The sequence below is a fragment of the Agelaius tricolor genome, unplaced genomic scaffold (assembly GCF_023055355.1).
Source record: "Agelaius tricolor isolate 1412-34295 unplaced genomic scaffold, bAgeTri1.0.p SCAF_150, whole genome shotgun sequence".
NCBI classification, from domain to species: domain Eukaryota; kingdom Metazoa; phylum Chordata; class Aves; order Passeriformes; family Icteridae; genus Agelaius; species Agelaius tricolor.
The window spans coordinates 1-23,537 of NW_027269410.1; the positions used below are offsets into that span (position 1 = coordinate 1).

Here is a 23,537-nt window from a genome sequence, read left to right on the forward strand (position 1 = left end):
AAAAGTTCCCAAAAAATTCACAAAAAATACCCTAAAAATCCACAAAAAATCCCCAAAAAATCCCCCCAAAAATTCCCAAAAAATCCACAAAAAATTCCCAAAAAATCCCAAAAAATCCACAAAAAATTCACAAAAAATTCACCAAAAAATCTCAACAAATTCACAAAAAATCCCCAAAAAATTCACAAAAAATATCAAAAAATCCACAAAAAATTCCCTAAAAATTCCTTAAAAATCCCCAAAAATTCCCTAAAAATTCACAAAAAATCCCCAAAAATTCACAAAAAAATCCTCAAAAAATCACAAAAGACCCCCAAAAATCCTCAAAAAATTCCCCAAAATCTCAAAAAATCCCCAAAAAATCCTCAAAAAAATTCCCAAAAAATTCACAAAAATTCACAAAAAAAAAAAAAAAAATCAGAAGAAATTCCCAAAAATCTCCCAAAAAATCCCTAAAAAATTCCCCAAAAAATCCTCAAAAATTCCTCAAAAAAATCCGAAAAATCCACAAAAAAATCTCAAAAAATCCCCAAAAAATCCACAAAAAATCCCACAAAAATTCACCAAAAAATCCCCCAAAATCCCCAAAAATCCTCAAAAAATCCTCAAAAAATTCACAAAAAAATCACAAAAAAAAACCTCCAAAAAAATCCACAAAAATCCACAAAAAATCCCCAAAAAATCACAAAAAATTCCCAAAAATCCCCCAAAAAATCCACAAAAAATCCCCCAAAAATCCCCAAAAAATCACAAAAAATTCCCTAAAAATCCACAAAAAATCCACAAAAAATTCCCAAAAAATCCCAAAAAATCCACAAAAAATTCACCAAAAAATCTCAACAAAAAATCTCAACAAATTCACAAAAAATCCCCAAAAAATTCACAAAAAATATCAAAAAATCCACAAAAAATTCCCTAAAAATTCCTTAAAAATCCCCAAAAAATCACAAAAACTCTCAAAAAATTCACCAAAAAATCCCAAAAATTCACAAAAACTCCACAAAAAAAAATCTCAAAAAATTCACAATAAATCTCCAAAAATCCTCAAAAAATTCAGAAAAAATCTCAAAAATCCTCAAAAAATTCCCAAAAAATTCCCAAAAAATCCACAAAATTCCACAAAAAATTCAAAAAAAATCCCCCCAAAATTTCCCTAAAATTCCCAAAAAATCCACAAAATAATTTTTAAAATTCCCCCAAAAATTCAAAAAAATTCACAAAAAATTCCCTACAAATCCCCAAAAAAATCCCCCAAAAATTCACAAAAAATTCCTAAAAATAGTCACAAAAAATCCCAAAAAATCCCAAAAAATCTCAAAAATTCCTTAAAAATCCCCCAAAAATTCACAAAAATACCCAAAAATTTCACAAAGAATTCATTAAAAATTCACAAAAATCCACAAAAAATTCTCAAAAAATTCACAAAAAAATTCCCTACAAGTCCCCCAAAAATTCACAAAAAATCTCAAAAAATTCACCAAAAAATCCAGCAAAAATTCACAAAAAATTTACAAAAAATCCCTAAAAATCCCCAAAAATTCCCCAAAAATTCACAAAAAATCTGAAAAAATTCACCAAAAATTCGCCAAAAAGTTTTAAAAATTCACAAAAAATCCTCATAAAATTCACAAAAAATCCTCAAAAAATTCACAAAAAAATCTCAAAAACTCACAAAAATCCCCAAAAAAATTCACAAAAATCCCCAAAAAATCACAAAAAATTCCCTAAAAATCCACAAAAAATCTCAAAAAATTCCCAAAAATATCCCCCCAAAATTCCCAAAAAATTCACAAAAATCCACAAAAAATTCCCAAAAAATCCCCCAAAAATTCACAAAAAAATCTGAAAAAATTCACCAAAAATTCCCAAAAATTCAGAAAAAATCTCAAAAAATTCCCAAAAAATCCACAAAAAAATCTCAAAAAATCCCCAAAAAATCCACAAAAAATTCCCAAAAAATTCACAAAAAATACCCAAAAAATCCCCCAAAATTTCACAAAAATTCACAAAAATTCACCAAAAAATTCCCAAAAAATTCCCCAAAAGTTCCCAAAAAAATCAAAAAATCTACAAAAAAATTCTAAAAATTCACAAAAAATTTACAAAAAATCCCCCAAAAAAATCCCTAAAAATGCCACAAAATTCCCCAAAAATTCACAAAAAATCTGAAAAAATTCACCCAAAATTCGCCAAAAATTTTTTAAAATTCACAAAAAATCCTCAAAAAATCCACAAAAAAATCTCAAAAAATCCCCAAAAAATCCTCAAAAAATTCACAAAAAGTTCCCAAAAAATCACAAAAAATACCCTAAAAATCCCCAAAAAATCCACAAAAAATCCCCCAAAAAATCCCCAAAAAATCCCCAAAAAAATCCCAAAAAATCCCAAAAAATCCACAAAAAATTCACAAAAAATCTCAACAAATTCACAAAAAATCCCCAAAAAATTCACAAAAAATATCAAAAAATCCACAAAAAATTCCCTAAAAATTCCTTAAAAATCCCCAAAAATCCTCAAAAAATTCACAAAAAAGACCCCCAAAAATCCTCAAAAGATTCCCCAAAAATCCTCAAAAATTCACAAAAAATCCCCAAAAATCCTCAAAAAATTCAGAAAAAAATCTCAAAAAAATCCTCAAAAAGTCCCAAAAAATTCCCAAAAAATCCACAAAAAATCCACAAAAAATCCCCAAAAAATCCACAAAAAATCCCCAAAAATTCACAAAAAAATCCTCAAAAAATCACAAAAGACCCCCAAAAATCCTCAAAAAAATTCCCCAAAATCTCAAAAAATCCCCAAAAAATCCTCAAAAAAATTCCCAAAAAATTCACAAAAATTCACAAAAAAAAATAAAAAAAAATCAGAAGAAATTCCCAAAAATCTCCCAAAAAATCCCTAAAAAATTCCCCAAAAAATCCTCAAAAATTCCTCAAAAAAATCCGAAAAATCAAAAAAAAATCTCAAAAAATCCCCAAAAAATCCACAAAAAATCCCACAAAAATTCACCAAAAAATCCCCAAAAATCCTCAAAAAATCCTCAAAAAATCCTCAAAAAATTCACAAAAAAAACCTCCAAAAAATCCACAAAAAATCCACAAAAAATCCCCCCAAAATCCTCAAAAAATCCCAAAAAATCCTCAAAAAAATCCACAAAAAATTCCCAAAAATCCCCCAAAAAATCCACAAAAAAATCCTCAAAAAATCCCCAAAAAATCCACAAAAATCCCCAAAAAATCCCCAAAAAAATCCCAAAAATCCCCAAAAATCCCCAAAAAAATCCCCTCCAACCCCCCAAGCTCCCCATCCCCGTCTGGGCCTCACCTCCGTGTACTCCTGCACCACCTGCTCGGGGCTGGGCCCCAGCACCAGGTAAAAATCCAGGACACCCCCGGTGCTGCGGTAGGTGAGCGACGGCATCGGCGTCAACGTCACGTCTGCAACCGGGAAAGTTCCGGAACACGGCGCCCAAAATTCCCCAAGTTCCCCAAATTTCCCACAAATTTCCCCAATTTTCCCAAGATTTTCCCCAAATTTCCCTGATTTTTCCACAAATTTCTCTAAATTTCCCCAATTTTTCCACAAGTTTCCCCAAATTTCCCTGATTTTTCCTCAAATTTCCCCAATTTTTCCCAAATTTCTCCAAGTTTTCCTAAATTTACCCAATTTTCCCCACATTTTCCACGAGTTTCCCAAATTTTCCACAAGTTTCCTCAATTTTTCCCGAATTTCCCCAATTTTACACAAGTATCCCCATATTTCCCTGAATTTTCCTCAGATTTCCCCAAATTTTCCCAAATTTCCTCAAATTTCCCTGATTTTTCCTCAAATTTCTCCAAATTTCCCACAATTTTCCCCAAATTTCCCTGATTTTCCCCAAATATCCCAAATTTTCCACAAGTTTCCCCAATTTTTCCACAAATTTCCCCAAATTTCCCACAATTTTCCCCAAATTTCTCCAAATTTCCCTGATTTTTCCCCAAATTTTCCCCAAATTTCCCTGATTTTTCCTCAAATTTCTCTAAATTTCCCCAAATTTTCCACAAGTTTCCCAAAAATTCTCCAAATTTCCCACAAGTTTCCCTGATTTTTCCTCAAAATTCTCCAAATTTCCCTGATTTTTCCCCAATTTTTCCACAAGTTTCCCCAAAATTTCCCCAATTTTTCCACAAATTTCCCCAAATTTCTCCAAATATCCGAAATATATTTACACAAGTTTCCCCAAATTTCCCTGATTTTTCCACAAATTTCCCTGATTTTTCCCCAAATTTCCCTGATTTTTCCTCAAAATTTCCCAAATTTCCTCAAATTTCCCACAATTTTCCCCAAATACCCCAAATTTTACACAAGTTTCCCCAAATTTCCCCATTTTTCTCAAATTTCCCTCAAATTCCCCAAATTTTCCCCAAGATTTCCCCAAATTTCCTCAAATTTCTCCCAATTACCCCAAATTTTCCCCAAAATTTGCCCAATTTCCCCCAAAATTTCCTCAAATTTTCCCCCAAAATTTCCCCAGATTTTCCCCAAATTTTCTCAATACTTTCCCCAAAACTTCCCAAATCTCCCCCAAATTTCCTCAAAATCTCCCCCGAATATTTTCTCTCAAATTTCCCCCAATTCCCGTGAATTTTCCCCCAAATTTTCCCCAAATTTCCCAAATTTCCCCCAACATGTCCCCAAAATTTCCCCAGATTTTCTCAATATTTCCCCCAAAATTTCCCAAATCTCCCCCAAATTCCCCAAAATTTCCCCACATTTCCTCAAATTTCCCCAAATTTTCTCCAATTTCCCCTCAGATTTCCCCAAATTTTCCCCAAATCTCCCCAATTCCTGCACATTTTCCCCAATTTCCCCCAATTTCCCCAAAATTTCCCCATTTTCCTCAAATCTCCCCAAAAATTTTCCCAGATTTCCCCCAATTCCCACGAATTTTCCCAAATTTCCCCCAAATTTTCCCCAATTTCCCCATATTTTCCCAGTTTCCCCAATTTCCTCCAAATTTCCCCCAAATTCCCTAAAATGTCCCCAATTTTCCTCAAATCTCCCACAAATTTCCTGAGATTTCCCCCAAATTTTCCCCAATTGCCCCCCAAAATTTCCCCAAAATTTCCCCAATCTCCCCCAAATTTCCAACCAATTTCCCCAAATTTCCTCAAAATTTCCCCAAAATTACCCAAATTTTCCCCAGTTTCCCCCAAAATTTCCCCATTTTCCTCAAATCTCCACCAAATTTCCCCCAATTCCCGCGAATTTTCCCAATTTCCCCCCAAAATTTACCCCCAAAATTTCCCCAATTTCCCCCAAATTTTCCTTAGATTTTCCCCAAATTTCCTCAGTATTTTCCTCAAAACTTCCCAAATCTCCCCCAAATTCCCCAAAATTTCCCCACATTTCCTCCAAATTTCCCAAATTTCCTCATTTTCCTCAAATCTCCCCAAAAATTTCCCCAGATTTTCCCCAAATTTCCTCAAATTACCCCAAATTTCCCCCAATTTCCCCCCAAATTTCTCCAGTTTTCCCCAATTTCCCCAAAATTTCCCCAAAATTTCCCCAAAATTTCCCCCAGATTTTCCCCAAAATTTCCCCCAAATCCCGCTAATTTTCACAAGTTTCCCCAAAATTTCCCACAAATTTTCCCCCAAATTACCCAAAATTTCTCATTTTCCTCAAATCTCCCCAAAAATTTTCCCAGATTTTCCCCAAATCTCCTCCGATTTCCCCCAATTCCCGTGAATTTTCCCAAATTCCCCCAAAATTTCCCCAAATCTCCCCCAATTTTCCCAAATTTCCTCAAATTTCCCCAAAATTTCCCCAATTTCCCCCCAAATTCCCCAAATTTTCCCCAAGATTTCCCAAATTTCCTCAAATTTCCCCAATTTCCCCCTGAATTTTCCCACAAATTTTCCCCAAATTTTCCCCAATTTTCCCCAAATTTCCCCAATCTCCCCCAAATTTCCTCAAAATCTCCCCCAAATTACCCAAATTTTCCCCAATTTTCCCCACAATTTCCCCATTTTCCTCAAATCTCCCCCAAATTTCCTCAAATTTTCCCCAATTCCCGTGAATTTCCCCAATTTCCCCCCAAATTCCCCAAATTTTCCCCAAGATTTCCCAAATTTCCTCAAATTTCCCCCAATTACCCCAAATTTCCCCAAAATTTCCCCAATTTCCCCCTGAATTTTCCCACAAATTTTCCCCAAATTTCCCCAAATTTTCCCCAATTTTCCCCAATCTCCCCCAAATTTCCTCAAAATCTCCCCAAATTTCCCCCAAATTACCCAAATTTTCCCGTTTCCCCCAAAATTTCCCCATTTCCTCAAATCTCCCACAAATTTCCTCAAATTTCCCCCAATTCCCGTGAATTTTCCCAATTTCCCCCCAAATTCCCCCAAAATTTCCCCAAATTTCCTCAAATTTCCCCAATTTCCCCAAAATTTCCCGCAATTTTCCCCCAAAATTTCCTTAAATTTTCCCCCAAATTTTCCCCAGATTTTCCCCAAATTTCCCACAATTTTCCCCAAATACCCCAAATTTTACACAAGTTTCGCCAAATCTCCCCCAAATATCCTCAAATTTCCCTCAAATTCCCCAAATTTTCCCCAAGATTTCCCAAATTTCCTCAAATTTCCCCCAATTACCCCAAATTTCCCCAATTTCCCCCCGAATTTTCCCACAAATTTTCCCCAAAATTTCCCCAATTCCCCCCCAAATTTTCCCCAGTTTTCCCCAATTTCCCCAAATTCCCCGAATTTTCCCAAAATTCCCCAAATTTCCCCAAATTCTCCCCGGCATTACCCATGGCGTTGCTGTTGAGCAGGAGCACGCCGTGCGCGCTGCCGTCCCCCTCCAGCGCCAGGTGGAACGGGTGGAAGCCGTAGGAGTTGAGCTTGTACTGGGCACCGAGAACGGGGGGGAAAGGGCCCGTTATTGATCCGTGGGGTATTGGTTATTGATCCGTGGGTTATTGATTTGTTATAGAGCTCATCAATGATGTTACTGATCCGTGGGGTATTGGTTATTGGAGCTCATCAGCGTTATTGATCCGTGGGTTATTGATTCGTTATAGAGCTCAGCAATGTTATTGATCCGTGGGTTATTGGTTATTGGAGCTCATCAATGTTATTGATCCATGGGTTATTGATTCCTTAGAGAGTTCATTGATTTGTTATAGAGCTCATCAATGTTATTGATCCGTGGGGTATTGGTTATTAGAGCTCATCAATGTTATTGATCCGTGGGTTATTGGTTATTGGAGCTCATTGATTCATTATAGAGTTCATCAATGTTATTGATCCGTGGGGTATTGGTTATTGGAGCTCATCAATGCTATTGATCCGTGGGTTATTGGTTATTGGAGCTCATTGATTCATTATAGAGTTCATCAATGTTATTGATCCGTGGGGTATTGGTTATTGGAGGTCATCAATGTTATTGATCCGTGGGTTATTGGTTATTGGAGCTCATTGATTCATTATAGAGTTCATCAATGTTATTGATCCGTGGGGTATTGGTTATTGGAGGTCATCAATGTTATTGATCCGTGGGTTATTGGTTATTGGAGAGCTCATCAATGTTATTGATCCGTGGGTTATTGGTTATTGGAGCTCATTGATTCATTATAGAGTTCATCAATGTTATTGATCCGTGGGGTATTGGTTATTGGAGGTCATCAATGTTATTGATCCGTGGGTTATTGGTTATTGGAGAGCTCATCAATGTTATTGATCCGTGGGTTATTGGTTATTGGAGCTCATTGATTCATTATAGAGTTCATCAATGTTATTGATCCGTGGGGTATTGGTTATTGGAGGTCATCAATGTTATTGATCCGTGGGTTATTGGTTATTGGAGCTCATTGATTCATTATAGAGTTCATCAATGTTATTGATCCGTGGGGTATTGGTTATTGGAGGTCATCAATGTTATTGATCCGTGGGTTATTGGTTATTGGAGAGCTCATCAATGTTATTGATCCGTGGGGTATTGGTTATTGGAGCTCATCAATGTTATTGATCCGTGGGGTATTGGTTATTGGAGTTCATCAATGTTATTGATCCGTGGGGTATTGGTTATTGGAGAGCTCATCGATGTTATTGATCCATGGGGTATTGATTTGTTACAGAGTTCATCAATGTTATTGATCCGTGGGTTATTGATTCGTTATAAAGTTCATTGATTCATTAGAGAGTTCATTGATTCGTTATAGAGTTCATTGATTCGTTACAGAGCTCATCAATGTTATTGATCCATGGGGTATTGGTTATTAGAGCTCATCAACGTTATTGATCCGTGGGTTATTGATTCGTTATAGAGCTCATCAATGATGTTATTGATCCGTGAGTTATTGGTTATTGGAGTTCATCAACGTTACTGATCCGTGGGTTATTAATTCGTTATAAAGTTCATTGATTCATTGGAGAGTTCATTGATTCGTTATAGAGTTCATCAGTGTTATTGATCCGTGGGTTATTGATTTGTTATAGAGCTCAGCAATGTTATTGATCCGTGGATTATTGATTCGTTAGAGAGTTCAGCAATGTTATTGATCTGTGGGTTATTGGTTATTGGAGCTCATCAATGTTATTGATCCATGGGTTATTGATTCCTTAGAGAGTTCATTGATTTGTTATAGAGCTCATCAATGTTATTGATCCGTGGGGTATTGATTATTGGAGAGTTCATCAATGTTATTGATCCGTGGGGTATTGGTTATTGGAGCTCATCAGTGTTATTGATCCGTGGGGTATTGGTTATTAGAATTCATTGATTCATTATAGAGTTCATCAATGTTATTGATCCGTGGGGTATTGGTTATTGGAGAGCTCATCAATGCTATTGATCCGTGGGGTATTGGTTATTGGAGTTCATCAATGTTATTGATCCGTGGGTTATTGATTCATTATAAAGTTCATTGATTCATTAGAGAGTTCATTGATTCGTTATAGAGTTCATTGATTCGTTACAGAGTTCATTGATTCGTTACAGAGCTCATCAATGTTATTGATCCATGGGTTATTGATTCATTATAGAGTTCATTGATTCATTACAGAGTTCATCAATGTTATTGATCCGTGGGTTATTGGTTATTGGAGTTCATCAATGTTATTGATCCGTGGGTTATTGATTCGTTATAGAGCTCAGCAATGTTATTGATCCGTGGGTTATTGATTGGTTATAGAGTTCATTGATTCGTTACAGAGTTCATTGATTCATTACAGAGCTCATCAATGTTATTGATCCGTGGGTTATTGATTTGTTATAGAGCTCAGCAATGGGGTATTGGTCAAAAAAATGCTGGGGATGGGTTGGGTGGGGTTGAGTTGGGTTGGGTTGGGTTGGGTTGGGTTGGGTTGGATTGGGTTGGGTTGGGTTGGGTTGGGTTGGATTGGGTTGGGTTGGGTTGGGTTGGGTTGGGTTGGGTTGGGTTGGATTGGGTTGGGTTGGGTTGGGTTGGGTTGGGTTGGGTTGGGTTGGATTGGGTTGGGTTGGGTTGGGTTGGGTTGGGTTGGGTTGAGTTGGATTGGGTTGAGTTGGGTTGGGTGGGGTTGGGTTGAGTTGAGTTGGGTTGGGTGGGGTTGGGTTGGGTTCGGCTGGGTTGGGTTGAGTTGAATTGAGTGGGGTTGAGTTGGGTGGGGTTGAGTTGGGTTGGGTGGGGTTGGGTTGGATTGAGTTGAGTTGGGTGAGGTTGGGTTGGGTTAGGATGGAATGGGTTGAGTTTGAATGGGTTGGGATAAGTCTGGTCAGGTTTGGTTGGGTTGGCTTGGGCTGGGTTGGGTTGAGTTGACTTGGGTGGGGTTGAGTTGGGTTGGGTTGGGTTGGATGGGATTGAATGAGTTCAGTTGAGTTGGGTTTGGTTGGATTGAGTTGGGTTGGGTTGAGTTGGGTTTGGTTGGGTTAGGATGGGGTGGATTGGATTGAGTTGGCTTGAGTTGAGTTGGGTTGGGATGGGTTTGGTTGGATTGGATTGGATTGGGTTGGGCTGGGTTGGGTTGGTTTGGATGGGCGGGGTTGGTTTGGGAAGGGCGGGGTTGGTTTGGGAAGGGTGCCGTTGGGGTGGGGTGGGTTCCACAGTGTTGGGTTGGGGTGAGTTTGGATTACTTGGGTTAAGTTGGGATGGGTTTGGTTGAGATGGAATGGGTTGGGTTGGTTTGGGTTGGGTTGAGTTGCGTTGAGTTGGGTTGGGAGGGGATCAGTTGGGATGGGATGGGCTGGTTTCGGTTGGGTTGGGTTGAGTTGGGAGGGGAAGGGATGAGTTTGAACAGTTGGAATGAGTTGGGTTGGGTTGCATTGGGATTGGTTGGGATGGGTTGGGTTGAGTTAAGTTTGGTTGGGATGGGTTGGGTTGAGTTGGGTTGGGTTGGCTTTGCTTTGCTTGGGATGGTTTGAGTCTGGTTGGGTTGAGTGGGATTGGGATGGGTTGAGTCACGTCGTGGTGAGTTGGGATAAATTGGGATGGGATGGGCTGGGATGGGTTGGGTTGTGCTAAGCTAGGATGGGAAGGGTTCAAATGGGTTGAGTTGGGTTGGGTTGGGTTGAGTTGGGTGGGGTTGGATGGAATGGGTTGAGTTTGAATGGGTTGTGATAGGTCTGGTCAGGTTTGGTTGGCTTGGGTTGGGTTGAATTCCGTTGTGTTGGGTTGGGATGGGTTTGAATGGGTTCAGTTGGGTTGGGATGGGTTTGAATGAGTTCGGTTGGGTTGAGTTGGGTTGGGATGGCTTGGGTTGGGTTGACATGGTTTGGCTTGGGATGGGTTGGGTTTGCTTGAGTTGAGATGGGCTTGATTGAGTTGGGTTTGTTTGGATTGGATTGAGTTGGGATGGGTTGGGTTGAGTAGAGTTGGGATGGGGTTGCGTTGGGTTGGGATGGGTTTGGTTGAGTTAGGATGGGGTGGGTTGGATTGGGTTGGGTTGGGTTGGGATGGGATTGAATGAGTTCAGTTGGGTTGGGTTGGCTTGGGTTGGCTTGGGTTGAGTTGACGTGGTTTGGCTTGGGATAGGTTGGGTTTGCTTGAGTTGAGATGGGTTTGGTTGAGTTGGGTTCGGTTGAGTTGGGTTGGGTTGAGTTGGGTTCGGTTGGATTGGATTGGGTTGGGTTAGGATGGGGTGGGTTGGGTCGAGTTGGGATGGTTGGATTGGCTTGAGTTGGCTTGAGTTGAGTTGGATTGGGTTGGGCTGGGTTGGGTTGGTTTGGGATGGGATGGGCGGGGTTGGGGTGGGGTGGGTTCCACAGTGTTGGGTTGGGGTGAGTTTGGATTACTTGGGTTAAGATGGGATTGGTTGAGTTGCGTTGGATTGGATTGGTTGAGTTGGGTTAAGTTGGGATTGGTTGAGTTGTGTTGGGTTGGATTGGAGTTGGGTTCAGATGGGAAGGCTTGGCTTAGATTGGGTTGGGTTGAGTTGGGCTGGGTTGGGCTGGGATGGGATGGGTTGGGATGGGTTGGGTTGGGTTTGAATGAGTTGGGTTGGGTTTGAATGAGTGGGGTTGGGTTTGAATGAGTTGGGTTGGGTTTGAATGGGTTGGGTTGGGTTTGAATGGGTTGGGTTTGAATGGGTTGGGTTGGGTTGGACTCAGTTCGGTTGGGTTGCGATGGATTGGGTTAGGATGGGATGGGTTGGGTTGAGTTGGGTTGGGTTGGGAGGGGATCGGTTGGGATGGGATGGGTTGGTTTGGGTTGGGTTGAGTACGGTTGGGTTGGGTTGGGTTGGGTTGAGTTGGGTTGAGTTGGGAGGGGAAGGAATGAGTTTGAACGGTTGGAATGAGTTGGGTTGGGTTGCGTTGGGATTGGTTGGGATGGGTTGAGCTGGGTTGGGATGGGTTGGGTTGACATGGGATGGGTTGGGTTGGATTGAGCTGGGTTGGATTGGGATGGGTTGAGCTGGGTTGGGATGGGTTGGGTTGGGTTGAGTTGAGTTGGGTTGTGCTAAGCTAGGATGGGATGGGTTCAAATGGGTTGGGTTGGGTTGGATTGGGAGGGGATGGGATGAGTTTGAAGGGGTTGGGTTTGAACACCTTGGGTTGAGTTGAGTTGGGTTGGGTTGGGTTGAGTTGGGTTGAGCTGCATTGCATTGGACTGGGTTGGGTTGGGTTGGGTTTGAATGCGTTGGGTTGAGTTGGGTTGGGTTGAATTGGGTTTGAACACCTTGGGTTGAGTTGGGTTGGGCTGAGTTGGGTTGGGTTGGGTTTGAACACGTTGGGTTGAGTTGAGTTGGGTTGGGTTGAGCTCCATTGCATTGGACTGGGTTGGATTGAGTCGCCTTGAGTTGAGTTGAGTTGGGTTTGAACGCGTTGGGTTGGGTTGGGTTGGGTTGGGTTGGGTTGTGTTTGAACACGTTCGGTTGGGTTGGGCGGGGTTGAGTTGGGGATTGGGTTGAGTTGGGTTGGGTTTGAATGCGTTGAGTTGAGTTGGGTTGGGCTGAGTTGGGTTGGGTTGAGTTGGGTAGGGCTTGAACATTTTGGGTTGGGTTGAATTGGGTTGGGTTGGGCTGAGTTAGGTTGAATTGGGTTTGAACATGTTGGGTTGGGTTGGGTTGAGTTGGGTTTGAACACATTGGGTTGAGTTGGGTTGACTTGGGTTGGGTTGGGTTGAGTTGGGTTGGGTTTGAATGCGTTGGGTTGGGTTGGGTTGAGTTGGGTTGAGTTGGGTTTGAACACCTTGGGTTGAGTTGGGCTGAGTTGGGTTGGGTTGGGTTGAGTTGGTTGGGTTGGGTTGGGTTTGAACGCATTGGGTTGGGCTGATTTGGGTTGATTTGGGCTGATTTGGGTTATTTTGGCTTCTCTTCCACCCCCTTTCCCCGATTTCCCCGTTTTTCCCCCCAAAGCCGTGGCTCACGCCGGGCGGCTGGTCGCGGGCGAACATCCCCCACGTGTGCCAGCTGAGGTCGTGCCGGAACCTTCCGTGCTCGTGCTCGCCGAAGCCGTACAGGAACGGCGACGGGAGGCGCGTGGAGATCTGCAGGAACTGATCGGCGAAGGTGAACGTGGGCAGCTGCGAGTCCCAGCTGGGAATTGGGGCGGAAAACGGCAAAATCGGTGAAAATTGGGAAAAAAAAAATTCAAAATTTGGGGAAAATTGGGGGCGATCAAGCGAAATGGGAAATTAAAAAAAAAAATCCCAAGGAAATGAAATTTAAATTACAAAATAAAAGGGGAAGAAGGGAAACAAAGCCATGCTAATGAGAGGGTGTGGATATGCGAATGAGAGGGTGGGAATATGCAAATGAGAGGGCAGGAATATGCAAATGAGAGGGCAGGAATAGACAAGTGAGAGGGCGTGAATACGCAAACGAGAGGGGGGGTGAACATACAAGTGAGAGAGCATGAATATGCAAATGAGAGGGCACAGATATGCACATGAGAGGGCAGGAATCTACAAATGAGAGAGTATGAATATGCAAATGAGAGGGAAGGAATATGCAAATGAGAGGGCAGAAATATGCAAATGAGAGGGTGTGAATATGCAAATCAGAGAGCACAAATATACAAATGAGAGCATGAATATGCAATTGAGAGGGCAGGAATATACAAATGAGAGGGTATTACTATGCAAATGAGAGGGCACGAATATATGAATGAGAGGGCGTGAATACTCAAATGAGAGGGGACGAACATGCAAATGAGAGGACGGAAATATGCGAACGAGAGGGCACAAATATGCAAATGAGAGGGCAGGAATATACAAATGAGAGGGCGTGAATACACAAACAAGAGGGGGAGGAACATGCAAATGAGAGGGCACGAATATACAAATGAGAGGCCAGAAATATGCAAATGAGAGGGTGTGAATATGCAATCAAGAGGGCAGGGATATGCAAATGAGAGGGCGTGAATACGCCACCGTAAGGGGGATGAACATGCAAGTGAGAAGGCATGGATATGCAAATGTGAGGGTGTGAATATGCAAATGAGAGGGTGTGAATATGCAAATGCGAGGGGGATGAACATGCAAGTGAGAGGGCAGGGATATGCAAATGAGAGGGCAGGAATATACAAATGAGAGAGCGTGAAGATGCAAAGGAGATGGCACAAAGGGCACAAATATGCAAATGAGAGGGCACAAATATGCAAATGAGAGGGCACGAATATAAAATCGAGAGGGCACAAATATGCAAATGAGAGGGCAGGAATATACGAACGAGAGGGCACGAATATACAAATGAGAGGGCGCGAATATACAAATGAGAGGGTATGAATATACAAACGAGAGGGCACAAATATGCAAACGAGAGGGCGTGAATACGCAAACGAGAGGGGCGTGAATGAGAGGTCAGGAATATGCCAACGAGAGGGCACGAATATACAATCGAGAAGGCATGAATATGCAAATGAGAGGTCACGAATATAAGAAGGAGAGGTCAGGAATATACAAACGAGAGGGCAGGAATATACAATCAAGAAGGCATGAATATGCAAATGAGGGACATTAATATGCAAATGAGGCGCTCACATGACGGTGCCCGAGCGGCGGCGCCGCACGCGGATCCCGAAGGGCCAATCCTGGACCTCGACGTCGTAGAGGCGGCTCTGGGGGCGGGCCTGGGGCGTGGCCGGGAGCGCCAGCGGCAGCGGGACCTGGAACCGCCCCCGGGAGGGGTCGGAAATCTGAAATTGGGATAAAAATTAACAGGAAATTTAATTAATGTTGGGGTTTGCAAAGGCTGGAATAGGGAAATTTGGATTATTCAAATAGGGGAAAATTGAAGGGAAGAAAATTGGAAAAATTCAAAATATGGTAGAGGGAAAAATAGAGAGAGCAGTGGGTGGAAATGGGAAAATATAGAAAATATGGCATAATATAAAATGTTATAAAAATATAAAAATATATAATATAAAATATATATAATATAATATAAGTATAAAATTATATATAATATAAATATAAAAATTAATAATAACAAAAATAAAATACAAAATAGCAAAATATGAAAAAGTAAAAATATCAATATTTGAAAAAAGGTAAATATACAAAATAAAGCATATTATAAAATATTTTAAAATATAAAAATATATATTTTTTAAATTATAAATAATATAAAAATATATAGAATTAAATATAATAAAATATAAAAATATAAAGTTAAAAAAGTAAAAATATCAATATTTGAAAATAGGAAAATATACAAAATATAGCATAATATAAAATATTCTAAAAATATTAAAAAGATATAATATAATATAATATAACATAATATAACATAATATAATATAAATATAAAAACATAAAATAACAAAAATAACATATAAAAAATATAAAAACCCAAAAATAATATCTAAAATATAAAAAATATAAAAAAGCAAAATTCAAAATATCAAAAAGTCAAAAAGTAAAAATATCAGTATTTGAAATTAGAAAAATATATAAAATATAGGAAAAATAGCAAAATATACAAAATTTAGGAAAATATAAAAGATTATAAAAATATAAAAAATATTTATATATATTTTTATATATAAAAATATAAAATATATATAAAATATTAATTAAATAAAAATATTCAATAGATATCGTATTACTAATTAATATCACCATACTAATTAATCAGTAATTTACATATTCTAATGAAGAGCTGTTTAATCAAGAAATGAATAATCAATTATTAATCATTAATATTATTGTTTATATAAATATTATATTATTAACAAATAGACTATTAATTAATAAATAGAAATTTAATAATTGATTCTAATTTAAATAATTAATAATTATTAATTAACTAATTAACCTTGAACTGCAGCAGGTGGTCGCTGTGATAGGTGATCTCCAAACGAAGCCGCTCGATTGGCTGCAAGCCCGGGGGGTAGGCGGAGCCTGTGCTGCTGTGGGCGGAGCCTGAGCCACTGTGGGCGGAGCCAGAGTCACTGTGGGTGGAGCTTGAGCTGCTTTGAGCAGAGCTTTGGCTCTGGTGGGCGGAGCTTTGGCTCTGATGGGAGGAGCCTGTGCTGCTGTGGGCAGAGCTTGTGCTGTAGTGGGCAGAGCCTGTGCTGTAGTGGGCGGGGCCTGCATTGTCACAGTGGGCGGAGCCTGTCTCGCTGTGGGCGGAGCCTTTGCTGTCACAGTCTATCTGTCCTGTGCTGTACTGGGCGGAGCTTTGACTTTGATGGGCGGAGCTTTCTCCCTGGTGGGTGGAGCCTGTGCTGCTGTGGGCGGAGCTTGAGCTGCTTTGAGCAGAGTTTTGGCTCCGATGGGTGGAGCTTTGTCCCTGCTGGGCGGGGCTTTGTCCCTGCTGGGCGGAGCTTTGTCCCTGCTGGGCGGAGCTTTCTCCCTGTTGGGCGGAGCTTTCTCCCTGGTGGGCGGAGCCTGCGCTGCTGTAGGCGTGGCCTGCGCTGCTGTGGGCGGAGCTTGAGCTGCTCGGAGCAGAATTTTGCCTCTTTTGGGCGGAGCTTTGGCTTTGCTGGGCGGAACTTTGGTGGGCGGAGCTTTGTCCCTGCTGGGCGGAGCTTTCTCCCTGGTGGGCGGGGCCTGGGCGGCGGTGGGCGGGGCGTCCCAGGGTGACGGTGGCGGTGACGCCGGTGTCCCCGTACCGGATGTCGGTGGCGCCGTAGCCGCTCTCGAGGCCCTCGTAGAAGCAGAAGGGGACGCGCTCGGCCGAGGTCGTTTCCTGGAACCACGGAACATTCCGGAATTTTGGCCTTTTTTGGAATCATTTTGACCCAAAAATGTCATTTTTTAGCCCAACAATGGTCATTTTTTATCCCAAAAATGTCATTTTTTTGATCCCAAAAATGTCATTTTTTTATCGCATAGAAGGTCATTTTTTAGCCCAAAAATATCCATTGCACGCGTTAATTAACTGCAGGCTGTTAATTACGTTCCCAGGTACCCAATCATGCGTTAATTAACTGCAGGCTGTTAATTATGTCCCCAGGTATCCACTACATGCATTAATTAGCTGCAGGCCATTAATTACGTTCCCCAGGTACCCAATGCATGCATTGCAGGGCGTTAATTACGTTCCATTGGCAGCCGGGGCTGTGTTAATTAGCTGCAGGCCGTTCATTACATTTCCAGGCACCCAGTGCCCTCATTAATTAACTGCAGGCCGTTAATTACATCCCAGGCACCCAGTGCCCTCATTAATTAACTGCAGGCTGTTATGACCATTCCCAGGCACCCAGTGCCCTCATTAATTAACTGCAGCCGTTAATTACATCCCCAGGCACCCAGTGCCCTCATTAATTAACTACAGCCGTTCATTACATCCCCAGGCACCCAGTGCCCTCATTAATTAACTGCAGGCTGTTATGACCATCCCCAGGCACCCAGTGCCCTCATTAATTAACTACAGCCCGTTAATTACATCCCCAGGCACCCAGTGCCCTCATTAATTAACTACAGGCCGTTCATTACATCCCCAGGCACCCAGTGCACGCATTAATTAGCTACAGCCCATTAATTACGTCCCCAGGCACCCAGTGCCCTCATTAATTAACTACAGCCCGTTCATTACATCCCCAGGCACCCAGTGCCCTCATTAATTAACTGCAGGCCGTTAATTACATCCCCAGGCACCCAGTGCCCTCATTAATTAACTGCAGCCGTTAATTACATCCCCAGGCACCCAGTGCCCTCATTAATTAACTGCAGGTTGTTAATTACGTTCCCAGGTATCCAATGCCCTCATTAATTAACTGCAGGCCGTTAATTACATCCCTAGGTATCCAGTGCACTCATTAATTAACTGCAGGCCGTTAATTACGTTCCCCCATCCAATGACCATTCCCAGGCAATCAGGGGCTGCATTAATTAGCTGCAGGCCGTTAATTACGTTCCCCAGGCACCCAGTGCACTCATTAATTAGCCGCAGGCCGTTCATTACATCCCAGGTACCCAATGCCCTCATTAATTAACTACAGGCCGTTCATTACATTCCCCAGGCTCCAGTGCCCTCATTAATTAACTGCAGGCTGTTATGACCATCCCCAGGCACCCAGTGCCCTCATTAATTAACTGCAGCCGTTAATTAGGTCCCCAGGCACCCATTGCCCTCATTAATTAACTGCAGCCCGTTAATTACGTCCCAGGCACCCAGTGCCCTCATTAATTAACTGCAGCCGTTAATTACATCCCCAGGCACCCAGTGCCCTCATTAATTAACTGCAGGTGTTAATTACGTCCCCAGGCACCCATTGCCCTCATTAATTAACTGCAGCCCGTTAATTACGTCCCCAGGCACCCAGTGCCCTCATTAATTAACTACAGCCCGTTCATTACATCCCCAGGCACCCAGTGCCCTCATTAATTAACTGCAGGTGTTAATTACGTCCCCAGGCACCCAGTGCCCTCGTTAATTAACTGCAGTCGTTAATTACATCCCCAGGCACCCAGTGCCCTCATTAATTAACTACAGCCCGTTAATTACATCCCCAGGCACCCAGTGCCCTCATTAATTAACTGCAGGTGTTAATTACGTCCCCAGGCACCCATTGCCCTCATTAATTAACTGCAGGTGTTAATTACGTCCCCAGGCACCCAGTGCCCTCATTAATTAACTGCAGCTGTTAATTACATTCCATTGGCAGCCCCGCGCCCGGCAGCGCTCGGCGCTGGCCCCGTCCCAGGGGTGGCAGTCCAGGCGCTCGCTCTCGCGCGTCCCCAGGCACCCAGTGCCCTCATTAATTAACTGCAGCCCGTTCATTACATCCCCAGGCACCCAGTGCCCTCATTAATTAACTGCAGCCGTTAATTACGTTCCATTGGCAGCCCCGTGCCCGGCAGCGCTCGGCGCTGGCCCCGTCCCAGGGGTGGCAGTCCAGGCGCTCGCTCTCGCGCGTCCCCAGGCTCCCAGTGCCCTCATTAATTAACTGCAGGTGTTCATTACATCCCCAGGCACCCAGTGCCCTCATTAATTAACTGCAGGTGTTAATTACGTTCCATTGGCAGCCCCGTGCCCGGCAGCGCTCGGCGCTGGCCCCGTCCCAGGGGTGGCAGTCCAGGCGCTCGCTCTCGCGCGTCCCCAGGCTCCAGCGCACGGCGTGCGACCGGCCCAGCCGCAGCCGCAGCCCCCGCGCCTCCGCCACCTGCGGGGACACGGGGTAATTAGCAAAGGTGTTGATTGGGGGAGCTCGTTAGGCTAATGATCCGAAATTGGTTGTGGTTTTGGTGTGTGTTGTTTTTATTGACATCTGAATTGTATCTATATCTATGTCTATATGTATATCTATATCATTATCTATATCTATATGTATATCATAATCTATATCTATATCTATATGTAATCTATAGCTATATCTCTATCTCTATATATCTATATCTATATATCTATATATTTATATCTATATCTATATATCTATATATCTACAGCTATTATCTATATCTGTAACTATATATATATCTCTAACTATATCTCTAACTATATATCTATATCAATAACCATATATATATCCCCATCTATATCTATATCTATATCTATATCTATATCTATATCTATATCTATATCCCCATCTATACCTATACCTATACCTATATCTATATCTATCTCTATATTTATATCATATCCATATCTACATCTATTATCTATATCTATTATCTATATCTATATCTATACATATACCTATATCTATATCTATATATATATCTCTATATCTATATCATATCCATATCCATATCTATGTCTATTATCTATATCTATGCATATACTTATATCTATATCTATATATATATCTATATCTATATCCATATCTATAATCTATAATTATAATTGTATCTGTATCTATATCTCTATCTGTATCTCTATCTATATCTATATCTTTTTCTATACCTATATCTATATGTATATATCTATTATCTGTATCTATATATTTATATCTATATCTGTATCTACAAATATATCTATATAACTATATCTATATCTATAATCTATATCTATATCCATATCTATATCTACAATCTATAATCTTTACCTATAACAGTATCTATATCTATATCTATTGTCTATATCTATACCTATATCTATATCCATATCCACATCTATAACTATATATCTATGTCAATAACCATATATATATCCCCATCTATACCTATACCTATACCTATATCTATATCTATATCTATATCATATCCATATCCATATCTATATCTATTATCTATATCTATATCTATATCCATATCCACATCTATAACTATATATCTATATCATATCCATATCCATATCTATGTCTATTATCTATATCTATGCATATACCTATATCTATATCTATGTATATATCTATAAATCTATATCTATATCCATATCTATAATCTATAATTATAATTATATCTATACCTACACCTATATCTGTATCTGTATCTATATCTCTATCTCTATCTATATCTTTATCTATACCTATACCTATATCTATATATCTATTATCTGTATCTATATATTTATATCTATATCTATATCGATAAATCTATATCTACAAATATATCTATATAACTATATCTATATCTATAATCTATATCTATATCCATATCTATATCTACAATCTATAATCTTTATCTATAACAGTATCTATATCTATAACTATATCTATAACAATATCATATATCTATATCTATATCTATATCCATATCTTTATCTATTATCTATATCTATATCTAATCTATATCTATCTATATATCTATATATCTATACCTACATCTATTATCTATATCTGTAACTATATTTATATCTATATACACATCTATATATCTATATTTATATTTCTATATATCTATACCTATATCTATATGTATATATCTATATCTATATCTATATTTATATATCTACATCTATATATCTATACCTATATCTATATCTATATGTATATTTCTATATATCTATATATCTATATATCTATATATCTATATATCTATATATCTATATATCTATATCAATATCTATATCTATTATCTATAATCTTTATCTATAACAATATCTATATCTATAACTATATATCTACACCTATATCTCTATCCCCGTCTCTATCTATATATCTATATCCATATCTATATCTATATTTGTATTAAAAATTCTAGTTTGATTTTCTTTTTATATTGTTTTATCATCATGCTAATTTTATTTATTTTTACCTTTTGATTTTATTTCCATTTTATTAGTTTTATCATTTATTATCATACCAAATTCTCCAATATCCCAAATTCCCCAAATTCCCCATTCCCAAATACCCCAAATTCCCCAATATCCCAAATTCTCCAAATTCTGAATTCCCCAATATCCAAAATTCCGAATTCCCAAATATCCCAAATTCCCCAATATCCAAAATTCCCGAAATTGCTCAAATTCTGCATTCCCAAATATCCCAATTATCCCCAACTCCGCATTCCCCAATATCCCAAATTCCCCAATATCCCAAACTCCATTCCCCAATATCCCAAATTCCCCAAATTCCCCAAATTCCCAAATCCCAAATACCCCAAATATCCCAAATTCCCCAAATTCTGCATTCCCCAATATCCGAAATTCCCCAAATTCCGCATTCCCCAATATCCCAAATTCCCCAAATTCCGCATTCCCAAATATCCTAAATTCCCTAAATTCCGAATTCCCCAATATCCCAAATTCCTAAATTCTGAATTCCCAAATATCCCAAATACCCCAGTATCCCAAATTCCACAAATTCTGCATTCCCCAATATCCCAAATTCCCCAAATTCTGCAATCCCAAATTCCCCAAATTCCCCGAATTCCACATCCCCCAATATCCCAAATTCCGCAATTTCCACATTCCCCAATATCCCAAATTGCCCAAATTCCGAATTCCCAAATATCCCAAATTCCCCAATATCCCAAATATTCCAAATATTCCAAATTCTGCATTCCCCAATATCCCAAATTCTGCAATTCCCAATATCCCAAATTCCCCAAATTCCACATTCCCAAATATCCCCAATTCCCCAAATTTCGCATTCCCCAATATCCCAAATTGCCCAAATTCTGCAATTCCCAAATATCCCAAATTCCCCAAATTCTGCATCCCCCAATATCCCAAATTCCCCAAACTGCCCAAATTCTGAATTCCCAAATATTCCAAATATTCCAAATTCCCCAAATCCCCCAAATTCCGCATTCCCCAATATCCCAAATTCCCCAAATTCTGCATTCCCCAATATCCCCAATATCCCAAACCCCCCAAATTCAACATTCCCCAAATCCCAAATTCCCCAAATTCCAAATTCCCAAATACCCCAAATATCCCAAATTCCCCAAATTCCAAATTCCCCAAATTCTGCATTCCACAATATCCCCAATATCCCAAATTCCCCAAATTTCGCATTCCCCAATATCCCAAATTCCCCAAATTCCCCAAACTCCGAATTCCAAAATATCCCAAACTGCTCAAATTCCATATTCCCCAATATCCTGAATTCCCAAATTCCGCATTCCCCAATATCCCAAATTCCCCAAATTCCCCGAATTCCGCATTCCCAAATATCCTAAATTCCCTAAATTCCGAATTCCCCAATATCCCAAATTCCTAAATTCTGAATTCCCAAATATCCCAAATACCCCAGTATCCCAAATTCCACAAATTCTGCATTTCCCAATATCCCAAAATCCCCAAATTCCCCAAATATCCCAAATTCCCCAAATCCCCCCAAATTTGGAATTCCCCAATATCCCCAATATCCCAAGTTCCGCATTCCCCAAAATCCTAAATTCCCCAAATTCTGAATTCCCCAATATCACAAATTGCTCAAATTCCACATTCCCCAATATCCAAAATTCCCCAATGTCCCAAATTCCAAATTCTGCATTTCCCAATATCCCGAATTCCCCAAATCCCCCGAATCCCCCAAATTCCCCGTTTCCCCCCCAAAACCGTGTCCGTCCCCCACCTGGGCGGCGCCGTCCCAGCTCAGGCTGTGATTGGCCGTGGCGGCCACGCCCTCGGTGGTGACGCTGATGCCGATTGGTGCTCGCGGCAGCCCCAGCACCCGCAGCTCCTCAAAGTGCAGCCCGTGGGGGTCCGAGTAATTGTTGTGGGTCACGGAAAGTTCCAGAACGTTCTGGGATGGGGGGGGAAATGGGGGAAATTGGTCACGGAAAGTTCCAGAACGTTCTGGGATGCATGGGGGGAAAATGGAGGAGTTTGGGCACGGAAAGTTCCAGAACGTTCTGGGATATGGGGGGGAAATGGGGGAAATGGGTCATGGAAAGTTCCAGAACGTTCTGGGACTGGGAGGGGAAATGGAGGAGTTTGGTCACGGAAAGTTCCAGAACGTTCTGGGATTGGGGAAATGGGGGAAATTGGTCACGGAAAGTTCCAGAACGTTCTGGGATGAGGGGGGGAAATGGAGGAGTTTGGTCACGGAAAGTTCCCGAAGGTTCTGGGATCAGGGGGAAATGGGGGAAATTGGTCATGGAAAGTTCCAGAACGTTCTGGGATTGGGGAAATGGAGGAGTTTGGGCACGGAAAGTTCCAGAACGTTCTGGGATGGGAATGGAGGAGTTTGGACACGGAAAGTTCCAGAACATTCTGGGCTTGGGGGCAGGAAATGGGGGAGTTTGGTCATGGAAAGTTCCAGAACGTTCTGGGATGGAGGAAATGGAGGAGTTTGGTCAC

At 40.5% G+C, this 23,537-nt stretch overlaps 2 protein-coding genes across 2 annotated transcripts in view; both read right to left on the reverse strand.

Annotated features, from left to right (window-relative positions):
* Positions 1-2,185: 2,185 nt before the first annotated feature.
* LOC139586896 (uncharacterized) overlaps positions 2,186-23,537 on the reverse strand; it is a 66,231-nt gene continuing 44,879 nt past the window's right edge. The window contains exons 21-29 of the mRNA XM_071420560.1: positions 22,810-22,980; positions 18,862-19,011; positions 18,682-18,795; positions 18,501-18,614; positions 15,717-16,592; positions 14,441-14,595; positions 12,827-12,995; positions 6,793-6,889; positions 2,186-3,434 (exon numbers count right to left, since the gene is read on the reverse strand). Of these exons, the coding sequence (XP_071276661.1) occupies positions 3,058-3,434; positions 6,793-6,889; positions 12,827-12,995; positions 14,441-14,595; positions 15,717-16,592; positions 18,501-18,614; positions 18,682-18,795; positions 18,862-19,011; positions 22,810-22,980 (2,223 nt within the window). The 3' untranslated portion in view covers positions 2,186-3,057. The remainder of the gene's footprint in view (positions 3,435-6,792; positions 6,890-12,826; positions 12,996-14,440; positions 14,596-15,716; positions 16,593-18,500; positions 18,615-18,681; positions 18,796-18,861; positions 19,012-22,809; positions 22,981-23,537) is intronic.
* On the reverse strand, positions 11,214-12,723 carry LOC139586895 (sporozoite surface protein 2-like; the record flags this gene model as incomplete). The annotated part of the gene is made up of 2 exons (XM_071420559.1): positions 11,214-11,556; positions 11,924-12,723. Coding segments are annotated over 2 exons (1,002 nt in total), but the record flags the coding sequence as incomplete, so codon positions are not given.